Here is a 25,743-nt window from a genome sequence, read left to right as displayed (position 1 = left end):
TGTAACTTGATTAGTTGTAAATTATTACCATGTGGCCACTTTGTAATTTATGTGATCCTAGCTGTATTGTAAAGTAGTTAAAGCAAATAAAATGTAGCGAGTGAAGAATGGTTCCGTGTTTTAACTCGTATGAACGATTACTATGTTTGCTATGTAAACCTAATAAAAGTGATTAAATTTGATAAACTGAATAAAAAAATGTAAAGTTAATATCTTAAATATAACGACTTCTTATCCTTCTGCAATAAACTGGTTTATCAGCCATATTTGTTTATTACTGAGAAATTGAAAAATCTTTGACATTAAATTCTTAAAAAAAAGCCTAAAACACCAAAAATTGCCCATTTTTAAATATCACAGCCTAATAAAATAAATATTATATAAAAATAATTTTTGGATATAAGTTAAAACTTAACCAACAAATTGTTAAAGACATAACAGCAACTTCTACCTTATCATTGCCTCCAAGTTTATCTCCAAGACTTTTTGTAACATATAGAGTAACTTAGAATACTGAATAAGCCTCATCAATATAAAGTGCCACATTATTACTTGATAAATTAAGTTGTAAAAAATTTAAAAATTTTTATGATTAGTTAAATGTAACAAACGATTTTACAAATTAAAGAAAATTACCTTTACAATATATTAATAAAATTGTTATATTTCTTAAATAAAAAATAATTAATCGGTTTAAATTACGACAAGTTAAGATGAATGATTTAAATAAAACAATCATCACAAAACAAATTTAAATTACAAAACAAGTTTTAATAATTAAAACCAATACAACCACAAATAACTTAAAATGTTTGTTATAAGCTTTTCGGTATAAAAAAGTTTTTAAAGTCAAACCAATGGAAATTGTATAAAATATATAAAACTTTGTGAACGTGATATGTAAGAAAAGTAAACAAGAAACTTTTTACTAAGACGACAAAAAATGCTGAACGTTCATTCTGGGCTGTTAGCTGTTTGCTTTTCAGTTGATAAATGCAGAACTAAAGTTGACAATATTTGTAAGTGGTTTAACATAAAGCCTAAACCTTCGAAAGGTGTACAACTAGGGTAAATGTTTGCTGGCAGTTTAGACTGTCATCATTAAACGTTTAGTTAACTTAGCAATAAATTAACGTTAATAAGGAAAACATAATAGTTAAAGATTCAACATTGTCGATCTTAAGCTTATGAAGCTTTCATTAATATCTGCGAACTTTGGCGTAAATCGTTTCATGAATACCAAAAGTTAAAGGTTACTATTTACAATAAAGCAAGGCGGCGTTATTTTAATCAGGCAAACTTTATATACAAAGTGTAGAAAATCAAGTAAAAAAAAATAGAGGTCAGAATATCAAATGTTTTAGTAAACTAGTTATAATTTTATTTTTTAGCAAAACTTGGGTGTTTTGTATATTTTTAGTATGTAACTAAAACCGCCTGCTTGCAAGTCTCTTGACAGCTAAAAAGAAATAATTTTAGTTTACGATATAGCAATACAGATAAAACCTAATTCTACTTAGTTTATTTATGACAACACTTAAAACTGTTTAAAGTAAATTCGCTTTTAAAAATATTTCTAAACGTTGTGTAATTTGATTGTAGTGTTATAATCTACTAAACTGATAACAGAAAAACAAAGTTTAAAAGTAAGTTTGCCGACTGACTACACAACTTATGATGAAATTTAAAACATAATCTTACAACAACATAAACGTTTATATAAAACCAGGTTGTATGACCCTGAGCCCCATGTCTAAATTAGCCAAAAAATATTAAGTAAATTAAATTAAATTATATATATAACTGTTTTACAAAATAAACTTATATTTCAATTCATGTTTTTTAGAAAGTTTAAGTTAATTTCTATTTTGAACATTATTAAACGATTCCAGCAAAGAAAGTTCATCACGTGATTCTAATAAAACGTCACAAAACTCTGAAGTTGCTTTAGCGTCTACACCCACGGCAACAAACGTTCTCTCAACTCGTAGAACTCTAACTACTGCTTTACAAAGTACACAACACCAAAGTCAAACTACTACAAGCTTTGCAACACAACATTCTACTGCAGAAATTTTAACTACCACACAGTCTAGCCAAACACAACGATCTACTGAAGGGACTTCAACTACCACACAGTCTGGCCAAACACAGCGATCTACTGAAGGGACTTCAACTACCACACAGTCTGGCCAAACACAGCAAACTACTGAAGAAACTCCAACTACAGCCAAGTCCAGTGAACAAACACAGCAGTCTAGCACATCAGCCAGTGCAGTTTCCAAGATGCAACAGGAGGATTATGCTGATTTCAAAAGTACAATTCCATTTCTTGAATTTAACTTAAAAGGAGAAACTGCGAAGAAATTGGCTGTGTTGGTGACCGGTACAGCATGTGTAGCTGTCTCAGTTGGAGTAGGTGTAGGAGGATATGTTATGCTAACGGTTCCAGACAAAGCGGGGCTTTTAATCGGTGTGATTTCAGCAATATTTGGCACGAAAGCTGTTAAGGCATTTGCAAACCGAGTAGGACAAGGATCCCTTTCAATTCAAATCATCGCCGAAAATGAAGAGGAATCAGACAAGTTGATTCGTGATTACAGTTCCAATGCAATGCTGAACCGATTGAACGACTTTCTTGCCACATATCCTGAAGAATATGACTTAGGTAGGTTCGATTTGATTTCCTTGAAAAATTTTGAGTTAATGGAAACCGACGAAAGTTACGAAAACATGAAAAAAGATGGAGACGCAAGAATTGAACGCATTCTAGAAGAGGTCAGTTAAGTTGACTGTAACATTGTTAATTTAAAGCTTTTTACTAATACTCTATATTTATATGATCAGTATGAAAAATTACTGCTTAAATAATATGATGTACGTTTTCTTAATAAATTTTATGTTTATTTTTCTACAGATCAGAGCACCCAAGAAAATCGGTAAGCAAATTTAAGTTTGTTTTTGTAAAGTGTGTAAAACAAAAGATGCCTTCCCGTCTTACAGAAGTTGATAGTGTACAACGCCAGATCTTACGACAACGAAAAATGTTCTCTTATCTAGATGACCAGCAAAGTGTATCAAGTGGTTATGTGAGCATGGCACCAAGTCTGTTTAAGGATGACCAAATAACCATGATCAGTGAAACTGGGACTAGTGCGCCATCTAGCGAACCGCCTCCACCTAAACGAGCCAAACTGACAAAACAAAAGTTTTCAGAATTGGACAAACATAAAGGTTAGGCTTATGGCAATATGTTAACAATGAGTAAGTTTTCTGTTAAATAACAAATAAATATTTTTTAGACCTTATGAGGGATGAACAAGATTTAGTCAAACTATTTAAAGCAGAAGGTAAATATTGTTGGTGTCACGTTTTAAAAGTAAATGGTAGGATCTTTTGTTAATTTAAATGTTCTAGATCCCTACCAGAAAACCTTATCGCTTATATTTTTTTACGTTGAAAATGAACATGAACGAATACCTTATTCAAATAGAATTAAAACAAAATATTAATAACCGATATTAACAATATACTATAAAGTAAAACCAACCTAATAGTTAAAACATCAACCAACCACAAAGAACATAATACTAAGTTCAAAAAATGTGATAATAACGAAACCAACTATACTAGAAAGAGCCTTATACTTTGGTGAATGAAAGAGGATAAAAACGTCATATTAACTTAACCAAAACATAATTCATACTCCCATTTATGAGTCATAAGTCTCCAATTATAATAAAAAAAAGGAAAATACAAATAAGCTAACATAACCCAATTTAAGAAATAAAACTACAAAATTTGTGTCATGATTTCCCCATTTAAAGAAATTTACACAAGTTAATTCCGAAAAAACAACACAAATTAGTATAAACACAACAATACAATTAATAAATTCGACTTATGTAATCCGCCCCAACATTAGCAGAACCCTTTATATACTCGTACTTAATACGATAATTTTGTAAAACATTGGCCATCGCACAACACGGTCATTTATAAATTTAGAATGTTCTATATGAACCAAGGGCTGGTGGTCCAACTGGAGGGTAAATTCTACCCCATACAAATAATTTTTAAACTTTTAATAACCCAAATCACGGCCAAACATTCTCGTTCAATCGTGGAAAATGTTAAACTAATCATGAACTTGAAGTAAACCGCACCGACACCTACGTTGGACGCGTCAGTACGCAATACGAACGGTTTTGTAATGTCAGGTAGTCTTAGTATCGGCTTACACATTAAACTTTGCTTTAGGAAGTTAAACGCCAAATTTTGCAGTTTTTTCCACTCCACAATATTTGGTTGATCTTTTTTGTCAACTCGGTTAACGGTGCGACTATTGCCGCGAAATTCGGTATAAAATTACGGTAGTAACCAGTCAGTCCCAAAAATCCCCGCACATTCTTTGTTGTCGCTGGCCGTTCCGCTTCTTTCACCTTGCAAACTTTTTCTTCCTGGAGTCCAAAAAATACTGTCTGGATACTGTGCCCCAACTCGATGCTATTAGCCCCAATAACGCACTTTGACGGTTCCGCCGTTACGTTGCCTTGACGCAATCGCTAAAATAGTTGCTCTAACGCCTTAACGTGTTCTTCCAAAGTTTCTGTGTGGACGATTAAGTCGACAATGTAACTACGTTTACCAATCCGATTAACAGTTGTCTCATACCTCGAACAAAGTTTGCTCCCGAATTTACCATCCCAAATGACATTTTAAGAAATTCATAGGCGCCATCAGGCGTAACAAACGCTGTTTTGTAAACGTCATTTTTGTGCGCCTGCACCTGCCAGTAACCCTTAGTTAAGTCCAATTTCGTGAAATATACATCTCCCGATAATTTACGAAATATTTTCTTTGCTGTCACCATACGTTCAGGATTAAACACAGTCAGTCACAAATTCGATTTGTACCGTCTTTTTTTTACAATTACCACCGGCGAAGCAAATGGCGATTTGGATCTTTTAATTACACCCATCTTAAGCATTTCGTCGATTTCGTTCTTTAATTCACCTCGTATCCCATATGATACCGGATAAGGTTTAGACCGGATCGGAACATTGATGTCAAATTTATTTTGTGCTTTACACAGTTCATCGTACCTGGCACATGGGTAAAAACGTTACTAAATTTCTTGTCACTTCAAACTCGGTTTCTTGCTGTGACGACGTAAGCTGCTCACCGAACGTTAAATCGTCAACCGTTTCTACACACTTTGGTGCTCTTAATTCAAGTAACTGTTCGTCGTCTACATTCTGCTCTTCTAAATCGTTTTGTCCCCCGATGACGGCTAAATTAACCACGGCCTTTTTGCTGCCAATCGTTTCCTTTAAAAGCATCTTCCCTGCTTGAATATTTCCTAAGCAAATTTACATGAAACAACTTTATTTTCCTATTAATATGAAGTTTATAATCGTTTGCTCCAACTTTTTGGGTAACTTGAAATAAACCCTTCCAATGCATCAATAGTTTATCATTGTCAGTCGGTAACAACACAAGAACCAGATCGTTATTCTCGAATACTCGTCGTTTCGTTTTGCGACCAAAATAATTTTTGAAGCACGCCTGCGCATTCTCCATAGCCTCCCTCGCTATTTTCAAAGTATTGTCGATTCGTTTCCATCACGTACAAATAACTGTTTTTCACTTCTTGCTCTGAAACAGTGTTGGTCCACATCTCCTTTAAGATGTGTATTCGTCCCCGCACCGTTCTTCCATACAGCAGCTTGAATGGTGAAAATCCAGTCGACTCTTGCGGCACCTCTCGATAGGCAAACAATAACGCGTTGATATAACAATGCCAGTGGTTTTGCTTTTCACAACAAAGTCGCTTCAGCATAGATTTTAACGTACCATTAAATCTATCTACTAGTCCATTACACATGGGGTGGTAAGGGGCACTATAAGTGGCGAATTTTTGAAAGACGCTCGACTTCTTCCATGCATTCTGACACAAACTGAGTTCCCAAAGTTTTTTTTTTTCCGTATAAGAAGTTTCCACCCATTTTTGCAAATAGTTTTGCAAACGCACTATGAACTGCTCCGAACTCCCATTAGTTTCGGGCTTTACATGTTGGAACTTTTTTCCGTAACCATCTTCGGTCAAGTCGTATCGTTTTAAAAGAACACTCTTCAGCCGATCATAATTCACGGGGTCTTTATCGGCTAACCGTGAATACACATCCAGTGCTCTTCCCTGTCAACAACGCACTCAATGATAACGCCCAATTTTCCTTTTTCCAGTCGCTGCTTGTTGTCAATTATTTAAATTTTAACAAATACCTATCCAGCTCATCTTTACCGACACCGTCCTTAAACGATAGTAACTTTGGAGTTCTTGCGCCGGATTCTTTCCCGCCGAAGCTACTTGCGGTCGCCTGCGCCAACTCTAGCTCAAATGCTTTCGTCTTTAGCTAATAATCACAGCTTCTTTTGCCACCTTTATTTCACGGACCCTTTCCTCCCGTTCAACAGCTTGCTGTTGCTGTTGTCCGACATATTCCTTTAACGTTTCGCCCTCAAGGCCAAATGGCTTTCCAGCTTCAACCAGATTGTCCGATTCACTCATTTCGTAATAACTTTACAAGACTGTTCTCTTTTCTGAGTTTTCGTAAAAAAAGTAAACAACAATATCTCCCGGACGAGCCCCCAGATGTCACGTTTAAAGGTAAATGGTGGGATCTTTTGTTAATTTAAATGTTCTAGATTACTACCAGAAAACCTTATCGCTTAAATTTTTTTACGTTGAAAATGAACATGAACGAATACCTTATTCAAATAGAATTAAAACAAAATATTAATAACCGATATTAACAATATACTTTAAAGTAAAACCAACCTAATAGTTAAAACATCAACCAACCACAAAGAACATAATACTAGGTTCAAAAAATGTGATAATAACGCAGCCAACTATACTAGTAAGAGCCTGATACTTTGGTGAATGAAAGAGGATAAAAACGTCATATTAACTTAACCAAAACATAATTCATACTCCCATTTATAAGTCATAAGTCCCCAATTAAAATAAAAGAAACAAGGAAAATACAAGAAAGCTAACATAACCCAATTTAAGAAATAAAACAACGAAATTTGTGTCAGTTGGTTTTATAAATTTTGTGTTATTACGTTTTAAAATAGACCTAAAAATACTGAATATAAAATTTTTTTTTAATTAAAACAAAAATTACATGAAATTGGTAACAATAAACTAAAATAATTATAAATTATGTTTTCGTAAAACTATAATTTTTTTTACTTATTTTTTTATAAAAATTCTAATTTTTTAACTATAAATTTTATAGAAAAAACAGGAAATATAAGAAAAAATACAAATTTTGATAAATTATTTTTGGAGCTTAAAACCCTGCACAAATTCGGAGCAAACATCAATTACATTCCTAAACTCACCAAGCTCTATGTCTCAAGTTTAATGACGGACAGATTCGACACCGCTATGGAAATCATTACCGAAATGATGTCACTGATTCAAAACCACACTCAATTGGACGCAGAACAAATTAAATCATTCGCTAATACTCTCTATGATAAAGAGAAATATCTGGAAGGAATTTTGTTTAGTGGAGTATCAGCAAATATGTTGATGGATGAAGAAGGGAATCCGAACGAAATTGTTCGAATTTTAGGTTCAAGTTTATTTGGAATAAGTTTGTGTGGTGATAAACTTAAGGAAAAGGAAAACAAGAAGAATATAATTCAACGTCACGTGGCTCCACTCATGCAGAAAATAAAAACTTTAGTTATTAACAACAAACATCTTAACGTCATCAACAAAGCTGATTGTTTACATTCGATCGGGTTTAACGAAAACTTAGTGGAAATCGATGATGCGCTACAAACCTACGAAACTGGGTTGAATTTGATGGATAACGAGTTTGAATCAAATGCGAACAAACACGAAATTTACGGCCATCTTTTACGCGACATTGGTAACTATTATAAAATTAAATCACAATACTCGGAAGCAGAAGAAAATTATCTTCAAGCAATCAAAGCTTACGAAAAAACTGAGGATGTGGACGACGAAAAAAGAAAACGGTTGATTAGTTTTTGTAATTCTGAGTTGTCTGAGATCAACGAACGACTTCAATTTTCATTTAAGAAGTAAACTAAATTCAAGTTTAAAGTTAACACCGAACCCCATTTAAGTTGTGCTAACCATTGTTCTAACAATCACCATTCTGAGTTTTCTATGACATCATATTGAGCGTTGTATTTGTTTTAACGCTACCCACTTAATACTGGTTAAACATTAACATGTTGTACCAATATTGGTTCCTATACAGGTTTAAGATATAAACTCTTGTTTAGGAACAAAATTGTAATCCTGTGTTTGGCGTTTTCTTTAATTTCTGTGCATGATTTATCAACCATTAGTAGTTAGTATATAAATGTATTTAACCAAATTGTCTTAATTACTAACGGCCACTTTGTAATTTATATGATCCTAGCTGTATTGTAACCAAAGGTGGGCACCAAATCGTTAATGCGTTAAACGTTAAATAACAAAGTTGAATTTTTTGTTAAAAGTTAACTTTTAAGTTAATTTTAAAAATCGTTATCGGACCTGTTAACTTTCGTTAAATTGTACTTCCGTTAAATTAAGCCCGTTAACTCAATGTTTTACAAGTAAATCCATGGTAATATAAGGAATATATATGTTTAATATCACCGTTTATCGGGTTTAAACGTTGCAATTTTTAAACGATGTAAGTAATTACTATCCGGCCACTGTTATTTGGGCATTAGGCCTATGCCAGTTTTAAAAACTTCTTCTAAACCATTTTCGTCTAGTTAAAACATCGATTAAAAAAAAAACTATTTTTTTTATAAAAAAGGTAATTTCTTTGTTTGTTTTAATTAAATTTTAACGTTAACGTTCAACGATAACTTCCGTTACATTTGGTTTAATTTAACGAAAAAACGTTAGCGAAGTTACTGTTATGTGTAACGAATAACCATTTAACGAAGTTGCTTTTCGATTAACTGTGCCCACCTATGATTGTAACTTGATTAGATCTAAATTATTACCACGTGGCCACCTTGTAATTTATGTGATCCTAGCTGTATTGTAACTTGATTAGTTGTAAATTATTACCATGTGGCCACTTTGTAATTTGTGTGATCCTAGCTGTATTGTAACTTGATTAGTTGTAAATTATTACCATGTGGCCACTTTGTAATTTGTGTGATCCTAGCTGTATTGTAACTTGATTAGTTGTAAATTATTACCATGTGGCCACTTTGTAATTTGTATGATCCTAGCTGTATTGTAAACTTGCTTAGTTGTAAATTATTACCATGTGGCCACTTTGTAATTTGTATGATCCTAGCTGTATTGTAAACTTGCTTAGTTGTAAATTATTACCATGTGGCCACTTTGTAATTTATGTGATCCTAGCTGTATTGTAACTTGATTAGTTGTAAATTATTACCACGTGGCCACTTTGTAATTTATGTGATCCTAGCTGTATTGTAACTCGATTAGTTGTAAATTATTACCACATGGCCACTTTGTAATTTATGTGATCCTAGCTGTATTGTAACTTGATTAGTTGTAAATTATTACCATGTTGCCACTTTGTAATTTGTGTGATCCTAGCTGTATTGTAACTTGATTAGTTGTAAATTATTACCATGTGGCCACTTTGTAATTTATGTGATCCTAGCTGTATTGTAACTTGATTAGTTGTAAATTATTACCATGTGGCCACTTTGTAATTTATGTGATCCTAGCTGTATTGTAACTTGATTAGTTAGAAATTATTACTACGTGGCCACTTTGTAATTTATGTGATCCTAGCTGTATTGTAACTTGATTAGTTGTAAATTATTACTATGTGGCCACTTTGTAATTTATGTGATCCTAGCTGTATTGTAACTTGATTAGTTGTAAATTATTACTACATGGCTACTTAGTAATTTTTGTGATCCTAGCTGTATTGTAACTTGATTAGTTGTAAATTATTACCATGTGGCCACTTTGTAATTTATATGATCCTAGCTGTATTGTAAAGTAGTTAAGCAAATAAAATGTAGCGAGTGAAGAATGATCTGATTTTATCAAAATTGAAATAGAAAGTGTAGGTTTAAGGTGACTTTTAAACAACTTGCAACTTGCTTTAAACTTTTAGTTTTGTCAAATTGTTTGTTTTACATGATACAAAATATAATACTTAAAAAAAATTTTATAAATCCAAAACTCTTGACTTAGTGTAAAATAAAATGTCAAATTAATTTAAAAAAATATCAAAATATAATCCAACGAGTTCCGTTTCACTTTAAAATATGAAATTAACGTTCCACCTCTCAATAGGTAAAATACACAGTAACCCAATAACTGTAAGTATAACTACATTTAATGCATTTTGAAGTACCCTATATTTAAATATCACATTTTTTTATCCCTTTAATAGAAATAGAACAAGAATATTCGTCGTGTTTTTAAATAAACAACAAATTTATTGGTTGTATCACTTTGTAAAGAAGTATAAATAAGCGTATATAACTATATTGTAAAATTTCAATCGTTTTATTAAGTCAAATCGCTCTGTTTTACGAAATTTTGTATGCCTTTAATTTCATTAACTTATTAATATCTACTGACAACAAGCGGCATACGTTCAGGGTGCGTTTAAAGTTTTATTAGTAAGTTATTAACGACATGCCCACCCCATTACGATTGAACAAATACAATGTTGGTAAGGTAAAAGTAAAAACGCATGATCAGCAAAAACCGCTCAACCAAAAAACTTAAAAACATGTGCAAAATATTTCAAAACTTTACAACTTTAAAAGCTAGCCGGCGGTTATAATTAGTGCATCGGAATATGATATTTTTAAATGTGGTGTAATAGTTAAAATATTGATAAAACTTTGCGTTATTGAGATGCTATGATAAAATATTTCAACTTAAATTTAATAAGATTTTAGTTATTTGGTAATAGGATTTTAGTTTTTATTGTACAAAAATGCATCTATAAAGCAATGCAATATTTTGAAAATTATGCTAATGTAAAATTGATTCGGTGTTTCAGCGTTTGCTAAAAGAAACTTGTAAAAATTTTTTTTGCTTTCATAAGCATAAAATGTTATAATCTGGTTAACCATGTATATATTTGTTATTTCTTTAACTATTTTAAGACATATTTAGTAACAATATAGTTTAAGATAATATAATATTTAAAAATATCTAAAAGGAAAATTTGAAATACCCTACTAAAAATGTACTTAAAAAATAATTGTAAAAAAGGAAAATTTTAAGTATTCTGATAAAACACCCATATTTTTTATGATGGAGAATAACGAAATAACAGCAAAAGACGGCCGAAAATTTAAGTACAGAAGTCTAACTACAGAAGATCGAAGTGAAATGTTGAGGTTAATATTAGAATATTTTGTTTCGAGTGAACCGACTTTTTCGTCTACTTGGCCAGAAGAAAAGCACACTGATTTCCTAACCGATTATGTCGATGTAAGTGATGTTATGCTATTTCTTTTTGCTGTAAAAACTCGTATCCTGTAGCAAAAGTGCTACAACTTGAACCAGTATTAAGTTGTACAAAAATAGGATATTGTGAATTTATATATAAATGTACATAATGGAGGTTAATAGACGTATAGATATTTCTAATTTATAAAACATTAATCGAGCTGAAATTTTATCTATTTACAGAGCTATCTCGGTCAAAATGTGAGTATTGGTTTATACGAAAATGACCCAAAAAAACTGATAGCTGGAATGGTGAATTCAGTTTCAAATTTAAAATCCAACCCAGTCAGACCTGTAACCTCGCCAGGATCAGCAAATGTACAAAAGGTAGCAAAAATTTACTTTTATAAATCATCTTTTAAGTGGGTTTGGTGACCATGCCATAACATACTTAAAATCTTTGTGTAAACATTAATACTTTTGGCATGTTTTAAATCAATAAATTGATTTTGTCATTTTTTACCGTCGCATTGTTGTAATACTAATTGTATATCGTATTTATTATTTACTTTTATCAATGCGCGAAAAACCCCAAAAAAATAAAAAAGTGATTATTTACATGCTTTAGTGACTAATTAAGACAGGGTCGGGGTAAGAAATGTTACTTAACGTTTAGGCTCTTAAGTCGGTCGTCCATCACCGAGGATTGCCGGCAGTGTGGTGTAGTGGTCAGAACACTCTTTTATCATACACAAGGTCCTGGGTTTGATTCCCAATGATCTCATGCTGTGGCGCCCTTGTAAGGCGTTATAAACGATATAAACTCCTGCTGAGCCAGAACTTAATCTGCAGTATAATTATCGGGCAATTACAATCTATAATATCCCAAACTACCACAGGCAACTCGAGACTGGTTCGGAGTAACTTATGTTACTCTATGTTTAGTTCGCACAGACTTTCCCACATCGAGAATAAAGATGTATACAAAAAAAAAATTGACAATTCTTACTACCTTGCTAAGCCAAAGAAATTCTACTAATTTTTTGGTATATTATCAACCTGGCGGTCTCGTCTAATCATTATAATGCTGATTAATTTTAAGTCTAACTAATTATTGTTAATATTTTAGATGCTCGGCAAAATGATGGACTACATTCCTCATACGATCATGGGCAACGATAAGTTTATGATGATCGAACTAAGTACGATCGAATATGAATATAGGAAGCTTGGACTAATGGGAGAGCTTCGAAAAAAGTATTTTCATTAAATATTTCTTTTTACTTTCATTTTATGAACCACAAAACTTAATATATTTAACTAGTGTAAAATTTAAATAGTTTTAGATATCTAATTATTGGTTTTAAAAAAAAAAAACATAATAAATGTTAATTAGCGGGAATCGAACACGGGCCCTAAAACCATAAAAAAATAATTTTAGGTGAATAAAAATTTAAAATAAATCCAGTAAACCAACAGTAGGAATTAAACTAAAGACCACAAAACTTAATATATTTAACTAGTGTAAAATTTAAATAGTTTAGCTATCTAATTATTGTTATTAAAAAAAAATTAAATGTGGCTAAGAGAACAAAATATTTAAAAAATTTTAATAAAATTTAAACAATTTTCTGAATAAAACAAATTTCTAAAGAATTTGAAAAACGATTTTATCCGAAAAGTTTTCTGTATAAGGATGATCAATCAAGCGTGTCCAGCGGGGTAGGAACTTTATCCAGTGCGCAATCAACCGTGTCTGATCTATCAAGCGTATCAGGTCACATGACCAGCCCAAAACCAACAACACAGTCACGTTTAAAAGGTAAACAATATTAAAGAGAAAGTTCAATGCCTACTCTGTAGCGCCCACCACCGGTCAGTTTTTTTGTTAATTTTTTATTTTATTTTAGATCAAAATCTTCAGCAAGTTAATTTGCAAACTCTATTTGACTTAGAAAGTAATAAATAAAATAATGTTAAATTTAACTTATTTTTAAACAATAAACGAATAAAACATTAGAAATCAGTTAACTTTAATTCATTTTTGTAATAAGCTGAATTTAAATCTGAAACTTTAGAACAGTTATGTTACTGATAATATTTCACATGTTAAAATATTAACAGAAAAGTCAATGAACCACTGGACCAAGGGTGAATATGACAAGTCATTTTTGGAACTAAAAACCCTGCACAAATTCGGAGCAAACATCAATTACATTCCTAAACTCACCAAGCTCTATGTCTCAAGTTTAATGACGGACAGATTCGATACCGCTATGGAAATCATTACCGAAATGACGTCACTGATCCAAAACCACACTCAATTGGATGCAAGACAAATTAACTCATTTGCTCATACCTTTTATAATAAAGAGAAATATCTGGAAGGAATTTTGTTTAATGGAGTATCAGTAAATATGTTGATGGATGAAGAAAGAAATCCAAACAAAAATATTGGAATTTTAGATTCATGTTTACGTGGAATAATTTCGTGTGTTAATAGACTTACGAAAAACAAGAAGAATATAATTCAAGATCACGTGGCTCCACTCTTGCAGAAAATAAAAACTTTAGTTATTAACAACAAACATCTTGACGTCATCAACAAAGTTGATTGTTTACGCTCGATCGTGGTAAACGAAAACGAAATGAAAATAGATGATGCGTTACAAACCTACAAAACTGGGTTGAATTCGATGGATAACGAGTTTGGATCAAATGCAAATAAATACCAAGTTTACGGCCATCTTTTACGCAACATTGGTGATTATTATAAAAGTAAATCACAGTACTCCGAAGCAGAAGAAAATTATCTTCAAGCAATCAAAGCTTACGAGAAGATTGAGGATGTGGACAAAAGATCAAAAAAATGGTGGATCCAGGATTGTAATTCTAAATTGTTTGAGATCAACGAACAACTTCAATCTTCATCTAAAAACTAAATTAAACTAAAAACTAAATTCAAGTTCAAAATTTACACCAAACCCCCGTTATAATTGTGCCAATGTTCACCATTTTAATCTTCTTTTGCCGCCATATTGCTTGCAAAACATTTATCTTTATCGTTCTAACGTCAAGTTTAAAGGGAAATCATTGTATACATGGCTCCAATTCACATTTGCAACTTGGCGAAATAAAAGTTTTTAAAACCGATAAAAACAATATTTTTTACGACGGTTCACGTTCGTAACCTTGTTTTATTGTGTTTGTCGTAGTAACTGACTATTAAACATGTACAATCGCTTCTCTGTTTACTTTAAAATATTAAATATTGACTACGTTTTACCACAAGGTGGGGTAGAGAGAACTTTTGTACACACAACGTGATATTACGATCTTGTTATTGTTGAATATTTTAAATAATTTGGTTTTTAAATAGTTTGTTTCACTAATTATTGTTATTCTGCTGATTTTTCTTTTGTTTACAATGTATTACATAACAAAGCATGAACTTGATTAAATTTGTAAAATATTATACGTGATTCGCTTGATTGTATAGTAAGCTAATTTGTTGTTAAATGCATTTAGCCCATTATGTATTGTATGTCGATTAGTTGAAAGTTATTACCACGTGGCTACTTTGTAATTTGTGTGTTCCTAGTTGTATTGTAAAGTAGTAAAACTGAATATAATGTAGCGAGTGAAGAATGGTTCCGTATTACAACTTGTACGAACGATTACTATGTTTGCTATGTAAACCTAATAAAAGTGATTAAATTTGATAAACTGAATAAAAAAATGTAAAGTTAATATCTTAAATTTAACGACTTTTTATCCTTCTGCAATAAACTGGTTTATCAGCCATATTTGTTTATTACTGAGAAATTGAAAAATCTTTGACATTAAATTGTTAAAAAAACAAGCCTAAAGGCCCGTTTACACGGCGTACGCAACGTAACGTAATGTAAGATTGCACAACCATTTAAAATGAACAGAGTCGTTTACACATACGAAAGTTTGCGTAAGTTACGTAAAGTTTTGTAGCCGACGCGGAATTTAGGCAAGATTTCGTAAGCGGTATACTTTTATTAGATATTTTGTATTTGTTAATCCCTAGAACTCGTAAAATTACGTAACGCAACGCAGCGCAACGCAGCGCAACGCAACGTTACCTTGTCGTGTGAACAGGCCTTAAAACACCAAAAATTGCCCATTTTCAAATATCACAGCCTAATAAAATAAATATTATATAAAAATAATTTTTGGATATAAGTTAAAACTTAACCAACAAATTGTTAAAGACATAACAGCAACTTCTACCTTATCATTGCCTCCAAGTTTATCTCCAAGACTTCTTGTAACATATAGAGTAACTTAGAATACTGAATAAGCCTCATCAATATAAAGTGCCATATTATTACTTGATAAATTAAGTTGTAAAAAATTTAAAAAAATTTATGATTAGTTAAATGTAACAAACGATTTTACAAATTAAAGAAAATTATCTTTACATTTTATTAATAAAATTGTTATATTTCTTAAATAAAAAATAATTAATCGTTTTAACTAATGACAAGTTAGTATAAATGATTTAAATAAAACAATCATTACAAAACAAATTTGAATTACTAAACAAGTTTTAATAATTAAAACCAATACAACCACAAATAACTTAAAATGTTTGTTATAAGCTTTTCGGTATAAAAAAGTTTTTAAAGTCAAACCAATGGAAATTGTATAAAATATATAAAACTTTGTAAACGTGATATGTAAGAAAAGTAAACAAGAAAATATTTACTAAGACGACAAAAAAGCTGAACGTTGATTCTGGGCTGTTAGTTGTTTGGTTTTCAGTTGTTAAATACAGAACTAAAGTTGACAATATTTATAAGTAGTTTAACATAGAGCCTAAACCTTCGAAAGGTGTACAACTAGGGTAAATATTTGCTGGCAGTTTAGGCTGTCATCATTAAACGTTTAGTTAACTTAGCAATAAATTAACGTTAATAAGAAAAACATAAAGGTTAAAGATTTAATATTGTCGATCTTAAGCTTATAAAGCTTTCAGGAATATTTGCGAACTTTGGCGTAAATCGTTTTATGAATACCAAAAGTTAAAGGTTACCATTTACAATAAAGCAAGGCGGCATTATTTTAATCAGGCAAACTTATATACAAAGTGCAGAGAATCAAGTAAAAAAATAGAGGTCAGAATATCAAATGTTTTAGTAAACTAGTTATAATTTTATTTTTTAGCAAAACTTGGGTGTTTTGTATATTTTTAGTATGTAACTAAAACCGCCTGCTTGCAAGTCTCTTGACAGCTAAAAAGAAATAATTTTACTTTAAGATATAGCAATACAGATAAAACCTAATTCTACTTAGTTTATTTATGACAACACTTAAAACTTTTTAAAGTAAATTCGCTTTTAAAAATATTTCTAAACGTTGTGTAATTTGATTGTAGTGTTATAATCTACTAAACTGATAACAGATAAACAAAGTTTAAAAGTAAGATTGCCGACTGACTACACAACTTATGATGAAATTTAAAACATAATCTTACAACAACATAAACGTTTATATAAAACCAGGTTGTATGACCCTGAGCCCCATGTCTTAAATATTTAGACAAAAAATACTAAGTAAATTAAGTTAAGTTATATATATAACTGTTTTACAAAATAAACTTATATTTCAATTCATGTTTTTTAGAAAGTTTAAGTTAATTTCTATTTTGAACATTATTAAACGATTCCAGCAAAGAAAGTTCATCACGTGATTCTAATAAAACGTCACAAAACTCTGAAGTTGCTTTAGCGTCTACACCCACGGCAACAAACGTTCTCTCAACTCGTAGAACTCTAACTACTGCTTTACAAAGTACACAACACCAAAGTCAAACTACTACAAGCTTTGCAACACAACATTCTACTGCAGAAATTTTAACTACCACACAGTCTAGCCAAACACAGCGATCTACTGAAGGGACTTCAACTACCACACAGTCTGGCCAAACACAGCGATCTACTGAAGGGACTTCAACTACCACACAGTCTGGCCAAACACAGCAAACTACTGAAGAAACTCCAACTACAGCCAAGTCCAGTGAACAAACACAGCAGTCTAGCACATCAGCCAGTGCAGTTTCCAAGATGCAACAGGAGGATTATGCTGATTTCAAAAGTACAATTCCATTTCTTGAATTTAACTTAAAAGGAGAAACTGCGAAGAAATTGGCTGTGTTGGTGACCGGTACAGCATGTGTAGCTGTCTCAGTTGGAGTAGGTGTAGGAGGATATGTTATGCTAACAGTTCCAGACAAAGCGGGGCTTTTAATCGGTGTAATTTCAGCAATATTTGGCACGAAAGCTGTTAAGGCATTTGCAAACCGAATAGGACAAGGATCTCTTTCAATTCAAATCATCGCCGAAAATGAAGAGGAATCAGACAAGTTGATTCGTGATTACAGTTCCAATGCAATGCTGAACCGATTGAACGACTTTCTTGCCACATATCCTGAAGAATATGACTTAGGTAGGTTCGATTCGATTTCCTTGAAAAATTTTGAGTTAATGGAAACCGACGAAAGTTACGAAGAAATGAAAAAAGAGGGAGACGCAAGAATTGAACGCATTCTAGAAGAGGTCAGTTAAGTTGACTGTAACATTGTTAATTTAAAGCTTTTTACTAATACTCTATATTTATATGATCAGTATGAAAAATTACTGCTTAAATAATATGATGTACGTTTTCTTAATAAATTTTATGTTTATTTTTCTACAGATCAGAGCACCCAAGAAAATCGGTAAGCAAATTTAAGTTTGTTTTTGTAAAGTGTGTAAAACAAAAGATGCCTTCCAGTCTTACAGAAGTTGAAAGTGTACAACGCCAGATCTTACGACAACGAAAAATGTTCTCTTATCTAGATGACCAGCAAAGTGTATCAAGTGGTTATGTGAGCATGGCACCAAGTCTGTTTAAGGATGACCAAATAACCATGATCAGTGAAACTGGGACTAGTGCGCCATCTAGCGGACCGCCTCCACCTAAACGAGCCAAACTGACAAAACAAAAGTTTTCAGAATTGGACAAACATAAAGGTTAGGCTTATGGCAATATGTTAACAATGAGTAAGTTTTCTGTTAAATAACAAATAAATATTTTTTAGACCTTATGAGGGATGAACAAGATTTAGTCAAACTATTTAAAGCAGAAGGTAAATATTGTTGGTGTCACGTTTTAAAAGTAAATGGTAGGATCTTTTGTTAATTTAAATGTTCTAGATCCCTACCAGAAAACCTTATCGCTTATATTTTTTTACGTTGAAAATGAACATGAACGAATACCTTATTCAAATAGAATTAAAACAAAATATTAATAACCGATATTAACAATATACTATAAAGTAAAACCAACCTAATAGTTAAAACATCAACCAACCACAAAGAACATAATACTAAGTTCAAAAAATGTGATAATAACGAAACCAACTATACTAGAAAGAGCCTTATACTTTGGTGAATGAAAGAGGATAAAAACGTCATATTAACTTAACCAAAACATAATTCATACTCCCATTTATGAGTCATAAGTCTCCAATTATAATAAAAAAAAGGAAAATACAAATAAGCTAACATAACCCAATTTAAGAAATAAAACTACAAAATTTGTGTCATGATTTCCCCATTTAAAGAAATTTACACAAGTTAATTCCGAAAAAACAACACAAATTAGTATAAACACAACAATACAATTAATAAATTCGACTTATGTAATCCGCCCCAACATTAGCAGAACCCTTTATATACTCGTACTTAATACGATAATTTTGTAAAACATTGGCCATCGCACAACACGGTCATTTATAAATTTAGAATGTTCTATATGAACCAAGGGCTGGTGGTCCAACTGGAGGGTAAATTCTACCCCATACAAATAATTTTTAAACTTTTAATAACCCAAATCACGGCCAAACATTCTCGTTCAATCGTGGAAAATGTTAAACTAATCATGAACTTGAAGTAAACCGCACCGACACCTACGTTGGACGCGTCAGTACGCAATACGAACGGTTTTGTAATGTCAGGTAGTCTTAGTATCGGCTTACACATTAAACTTTGCTTTAGGAAGTTAAACGCCAAATTTTGCAGTTTTTTCCACTCCACAATATTTGGTTGATCTTTTTTGTCAACTCGGTTAACGGTGCGACTATTGCCGCGAAATTCGGTATAAAATTACGGTAGTAACCAGTCAGTCCCAAAAATCCCCGCACATTCTTTGTTGTCGCTGGCCGTTCCGCTTCTTTCACCTTGCAAACTTTTTCTTCCTGGAGTCCAAAAAATACTGTCTGGATACTGTGCCCCAACTCGATGCTATTAGCCCCAATAACGCACTTTGACGGTTCCGCCGTTACGTTGCCTTGACGCAATCGCTAAAATAGTTGCTCTAACGCCTTAACGTGTTCTTCCAAAGTTTCTGTGTGGACGATTAAGTCGACAATGTAACTACGTTTACCAATCCGATTAACAGTTGTCTCATACCTCGAACAAAGTTTGCTCCCGAATTTACCATCCCAAATGACATTTTAAGAAATTCATAGGCGCCATCAGGCGTAACAAACGCTGTTTTGTAAACGTCATTTTTGTGCGCCTGCACCTGCCAGTAACCCTTAGTTAAGTCCAATTTCGTGAAATATACATCTCCCGATAATTTACGAAATATTTTCTTTGCTGTCACCATACGTTCAGGATTAAACACAGTCAGTCACAAATTCGATTTGTACCGTCTTTTTTTTACAATTACCACCGGCGAAGCAAATGGCGATTTGGATCTTTTAATTACACCCATCTTAAGCATTTCGTCGATTTCGTTCTTTAATTCACCTCGTATCCCATATGATACCGGATAAGGTTTAGACCGGATCGGAACATTGATGTCAAATTTATTTTGTGCTTTACACAGTTCATCGTACCTGGCACATGGGTAAAAACGTTACTAAATTTCTTGTCACTTCAAACTCGGTTTCTTGCTGTGACGACGTAAGCTGCTCACCGAACGTTAAATCGTCAACCGTTTCTACACACTTTGGTGCTCTTAATTCAAGTAACTGTTCGTCGTCTACATTCTGCTCTTCTAAATCGTTTTGTCCCCCGATGACGGCTAAATTAACCACGGCCTTTTTGCTGCCAATCGTTTCCTTTAAAAGCATCTTCCCTGCTTGAATATTTCCTAAGCAAATTTACATGAAACAACTTTATTTTCCTATTAATATGAAGTTTATAATCGTTTGCTCCAACTTTTTGGGTAACTTGAAATAAACCCTTCCAATGCATCAATAGTTTATCATTGTCAGTCGGTAACAACACAAGAACCAGATCGTTATTCTCGAATACTCGTCGTTTCGTTTTGCGACCAAAATAATTTTTGAAGCACGCCTGCGCATTCTCCATAGCCTCCCTCGCTATTTTCAAAGTATTGTCGATTCGTTTCCATCACGTACAAATAACTGTTTTTCACTTCTTGCTCTGAAACAGTGTTGGTCCACATCTCCTTTAAGATGTGTATTCGTCCCCGCACCGTTCTTCCATACAGCAGCTTGAATGGTGAAAATCCAGTCGACTCTTGCGGCACCTCTCGATAGGCAAACAATAACGCGTTGATATAACAATGCCAGTGGTTTTGCTTTTCACAACAAAGTCGCTTCAGCATAGATTTTAACGTACCATTAAATCTATCTACTAGTCCATTACACATGGGGTGGTAAGGGGCACTATAAGTGGCGAATTTTTGAAAGACGCTCGACTTCTTCCATGCATTCTGACACAAACTGAGTTCCCAAAGTTTTTTTTTTTCCGTATAAGAAGTTTCCACCCATTTTTGCAAATAGTTTTGCAAACGCACTATGAACTGCTCCGAACTCCCATTAGTTTCGGGCTTTACATGTTGGAACTTTTTTCCGTAACCATCTTCGGTCAAGTCGTATCGTTTTAAAAGAACACTCTTCAGCCGATCATAATTCACGGGGTCTTTATCGGCTAACCGTGAATACACATCCAGTGCTCTTCCCTGTCAACAACGCACTCAATGATAACGCCCAATTTTCCTTTTTCCAGTCGCTGCTTGTTGTCAATTATTTAAATTTTAACAAATACCTATCCAGCTCATCTTTACCGACACCGTCCTTAAACGATAGTAACTTTGGAGTTCTTGCGCCGGATTCTTTCCCGCCGAAGCTACTTGCGGTCGCCTGCGCCAACTCTAGCTCAAATGCTTTCGTCTTTAGCTAATAATCACAGCTTCTTTTGCCACCTTTATTTCACGGACCCTTTCCTCCCGTTCAACAGCTTGCTGTTGCTGTTGTCCGACATATTCCTTTAACGTTTCGCCCTCAAGGCCAAATGGCTTTCCAGCTTCAACCAGATTGTCCGATTCACTCATTTCGTAATAACTTTACAAGACTGTTCTCTTTTCTGAGTTTTCGTAAAAAAAGTAAACAACAATATCTCCCGGACGAGCCCCCAGATGTCACGTTTAAAGGTAAATGGTGGGATCTTTTGTTAATTTAAATGTTCTAGATTACTACCAGAAAACCTTATCGCTTAAATTTTTTTACGTTGAAAATGAACATGAACGAATACCTTATTCAAATAGAATTAATACAAAATATTAATAACCGATATTAACAATATACTATAAAGTAAAACCAACCTAATAGTTAAAACCTTACTAACCACAAAGAACATAAGACTAGGTTCAAAAAATGTGATAATAACGCAGCCAACTATACTAGTAAGAGCCTGATACTTTGGTGAATGAAAGAGGATAAAAACGTCATATTAACTTAACCAAAACATAATTCATACTCCCATTTATAAGTCATAAGTCCCCAATTAAAATAAAAGAAACAAGGAAAATACAAGAAAGCTAACATAACCCAATTTAAGAAATAAAACAACGAAATTTGTGTCAGTTGGTTTTATAAATTTTGTGTTATTACGTTTTAAAATAGACCTAAAAATACTGAATATAAAATTTTTTTTTAATTAAAACAAAAATTACATGAAATTGGTAACAATAAACTAAAATAATTATAAATTATGTTTTCGTAAAACTATAATTTTTTTTACTTATTTTTTTATAAAAATTCTAATTTTTTAACTATAAATTTTATAGAAAAAACAGGAAATATAAGAAAAAATACAAATTTTGATAAATTATTTTTGGAGCTTAAAACCCTGCACAAATTCGGAGCAAACATCAATTACATTCCTAAACTCACCAAGCTCTATGTCTCAAGTTTAATGACGGACAGATTCGACACCGCTATGGAAATCATTACCGAAATGATGTCACTGATTCAAAACCACACTCAATTGGACGCAGAACAAATTAAATCATTCGCTAATACTCTCTATGATAAAGAGAAATATCTGGAAGGAATTTTGTTTAGTGGAGTATCAGCAAATATGTTGATGGATGAAGAAGGGAATCCGAACGAAATTGTTCGAATTTTAGGTTCAAGTTTATTTGGAATAAGTTTGTGTGGTGATAAACTTAAGGAAAAGGAAAACAAGAAGAATATAATTCAACGTCACGTGGCTCCACTCATGCAGAAAATAAAAACTTTAGTTATTAACAACAAACATCTTAACGTCATCAACAAAGCTGATTGTTTACATTCGATCGGGTTTAACGAAAACTTAGTGGAAATCGATGATGCGCTACAAACCTACGAAACTGGGTTAAATTTGATGGATAACGAGTTTGAATCAAATGCGAACAAACACGAAATTTACGGCCATCTTTTACGCGACATTGGTAACTATTATAAAATTAAATCACAATACTCGGAAGCAGAAGAAAATTATCTTCAAGCAATCAAAGCTTACGAAAAAACTGAGGATGTGGACGACGAAAAAAGAAAACGGTTGATTAGTTTTTGTAATTCTGAGTTGTCTGAGATCAACGAACGACTTCAATTTTCATTTAAGAAGTAAACTAAATTCAAGTTTAAAGTTAACACCGAACCCCATTTAAGTTGTGCTAACCATTGTTCTAACAATCACCATTCTGAGTTTTCTATGACATCATATTGAGCGTTGTATTTGTTTTAACGCTACCCACTTAATACTGGTTAAACATTAACATGTTGTACCAATATTGGTTCCTATACAGGTTTAAGATATAAACTCTTGTTTAGGAACAAAATTGTAATCCTGTGTTTGGCGTTTTCTTTAATTTCTGTGCATGATTTATCAACCATTAGTAGTTAGTATATAAATGTATTTAACCAAATTGTCTTAATTACTAACGGCCACTTTGTAATTTATATGATCCTAGCTGTATTGTAACCAAAGGTGGGCACCAAATCGTTAATGCGTTAAACGTTAAATAACAAAGTTGAATTTTTTGTTAAAAGTTAACTTTTAAGTTAATTTTAAAAATCGTTATCGGACCTGTTAACTTTCGTTAAATTGTACTTCCGTTAAATTAAGCCCGTTAACTCAATGTTTTACAAGTAAATCCATGGTAATATAAGGAATATATATGTTTAATATCACCGTTTATCGGGTTTAAACGTTGCAATTTTTAAACGATGTAAGTAATTACTATCCGGCCACTGTTATTTGGGCATTAGGCCTATGCCAGTTTTAAAAACTTCTTCTAAACCATTTTCGTCTAGTTAAAACATCGATTAAAAAAAAAACTATTTTTTTTATAAAAAAGGTAATTTCTTTGTTTGTTTTAATTAAATTTTAACGTTAACGTTCAACGATAACTTCCGTTACATTTGGTTTAATTTAACGAAAAAACGTTAGCGAAGTTACTGTTATGTGTAACGAATAACCATTTAACGAAGTTGCTTTTCGATTAACTGTGCCCACCTATGATTGTAACTTGATTAGATCTAAATTATTACCACGTGGCCACCTTGTAATTTATGTGATCCTAGCTGTATTGTAACTTGATTAGTTGTAAATTATTACCATGTGGCCACTTTGTAATTTGTGTGATCCTAGCTGTATTGTAACTTGATTAGTTGTAAATTATTACCATGTGGCCACTTTGTAATTTGTGTGATCCTAGCTGTATTGTAACTTGATTAGTTGTAAATTATTACCATGTGGCCACTTTGTAATTTGTATGATCCTAGCTGTATTGTAAACTTGCTTAGTTGTAAATTATTACCATGTGGCCACTTTGTAATTTGTATGATCCTAGCTGTATTGTAAACTTGCTTAGTTGTAAATTATTACCATGTGGCCACTTTGTAATTTATGTGATCCTAGCTGTATTGTAACTTGATTAGTTGTAAATTATTACCACGTGGCCACTTTGTAATTTATGTGATCCTAGCTGTATTGTAACTCGATTAGTTGTAAATTATTACCACATGGCCACTTTGTAATTTATGTGATCCTAGCTGTATTGTAACTTGATTAGTTGTAAATTATTACCATGTTGCCACTTTGTAATTTGTGTGATCCTAGCTGTATTGTAACTTGATTAGTTGTAAATTATTACCATGTGGCCACTTTGTAATTTATGTGATCCTAGCTGTATTGTAACTTGATTAGTTGTAAATTATTACCATGTGGCCACTTTGTAATTTATGTGATCCTAGCTGTATTGTAACTTGATTAGTTAGAAATTATTACTACGTGGCCACTTTGTAATTTATGTGATCCTAGCTGTATTGTAACTTGATTAGTTGTAAATTATTACTATGTGGCCACTTTGTAATTTATGTGATCCTAGCTGTATTGTAACTTGATTAGTTGTAAATTATTACTACATGGCTACTTAGTAATTTTTGTGATCCTAGCTGTATTGTAACTTGATTAGTTGTAAATTATTACCATGTGGCCACTTTGTAATTTATATGATCCTAGCTGTATTGTAAAGTAGTTAAGCAAATAAAATGTAGCGAGTGAAGAATGATCTGATTTTATCAAAATTGAAATAGAAAGTGTAGGTTTAAGGTGACTTTTAAACAACTTGCAACTTGCTTTAAACTTTTAGTTTTGTCAAATTGTTTGTTTTACATGATACAAAATATAATACTTAAAAAAAATTTTATAAATCCAAAACTCTTGACTTAGTGTAAAATAAAATGTCAAATTAATTTAAAAAAATATCAAAATATAATCCAACGAGTTCCGTTTCACTTTAAAATATGAAATTAACGTTCCACCTCTCAATAGGTAAAATACACAGTAACCCAATAACTGTAAGTATAACTACATTTAATGCATTTTGAAGTACCCTATATTTAAATATCACATTTTTTTATCCCTTTAATAGAAATAGAACAAGAATATTCGTCGTGTTTTTAAATAAACAAC

At 32.3% G+C, this 25,743-nt stretch overlaps 1 protein-coding gene across 2 annotated transcripts; it reads left to right on the top strand.

The window, feature by feature from the left end:
- The first annotated feature begins 11,136 nt into the window (after nt 1-11,136).
- Nucleotides 11,137-15,026, top strand: LOC145750543 (uncharacterized). 2 transcript variants are annotated; one of them, XM_082566602.1, is made up of 6 exons: nt 11,137-11,497; nt 11,699-11,842; nt 12,585-12,712; nt 13,138-13,277; nt 13,366-13,413; nt 13,580-15,026. In XM_082566602.1, exons 1-6 carry the CDS (start codon nt 11,315-11,317, stop codon nt 14,395-14,397), a joined length of 1,461 nt encoding a protein of 486 aa, XP_082422728.1. In that variant the 5' UTR covers nt 11,137-11,314; the 3' UTR covers nt 14,398-15,026. The 2 variants fall into 2 exon arrangements, with proteins under 2 accessions (XP_082422728.1, XP_082422729.1); XM_082566603.1 differs by lacking the exon at nt 13,366-13,413.
- Nucleotides 15,027-25,743: the final 10,717 nt, after the last annotated feature.

The sequence above is a fragment of the Corella eumyota genome, chromosome 4 (genome assembly GCF_963082875.1).
Source record: "Corella eumyota chromosome 4, kaCorEumy4.1, whole genome shotgun sequence".
In the NCBI taxonomy this organism is placed as follows: Eukaryota; Metazoa; Chordata; class Ascidiacea; order Phlebobranchia; family Corellidae; genus Corella; species Corella eumyota.
This window is presented reverse-complemented; position numbering and strand designations above follow the sequence as displayed.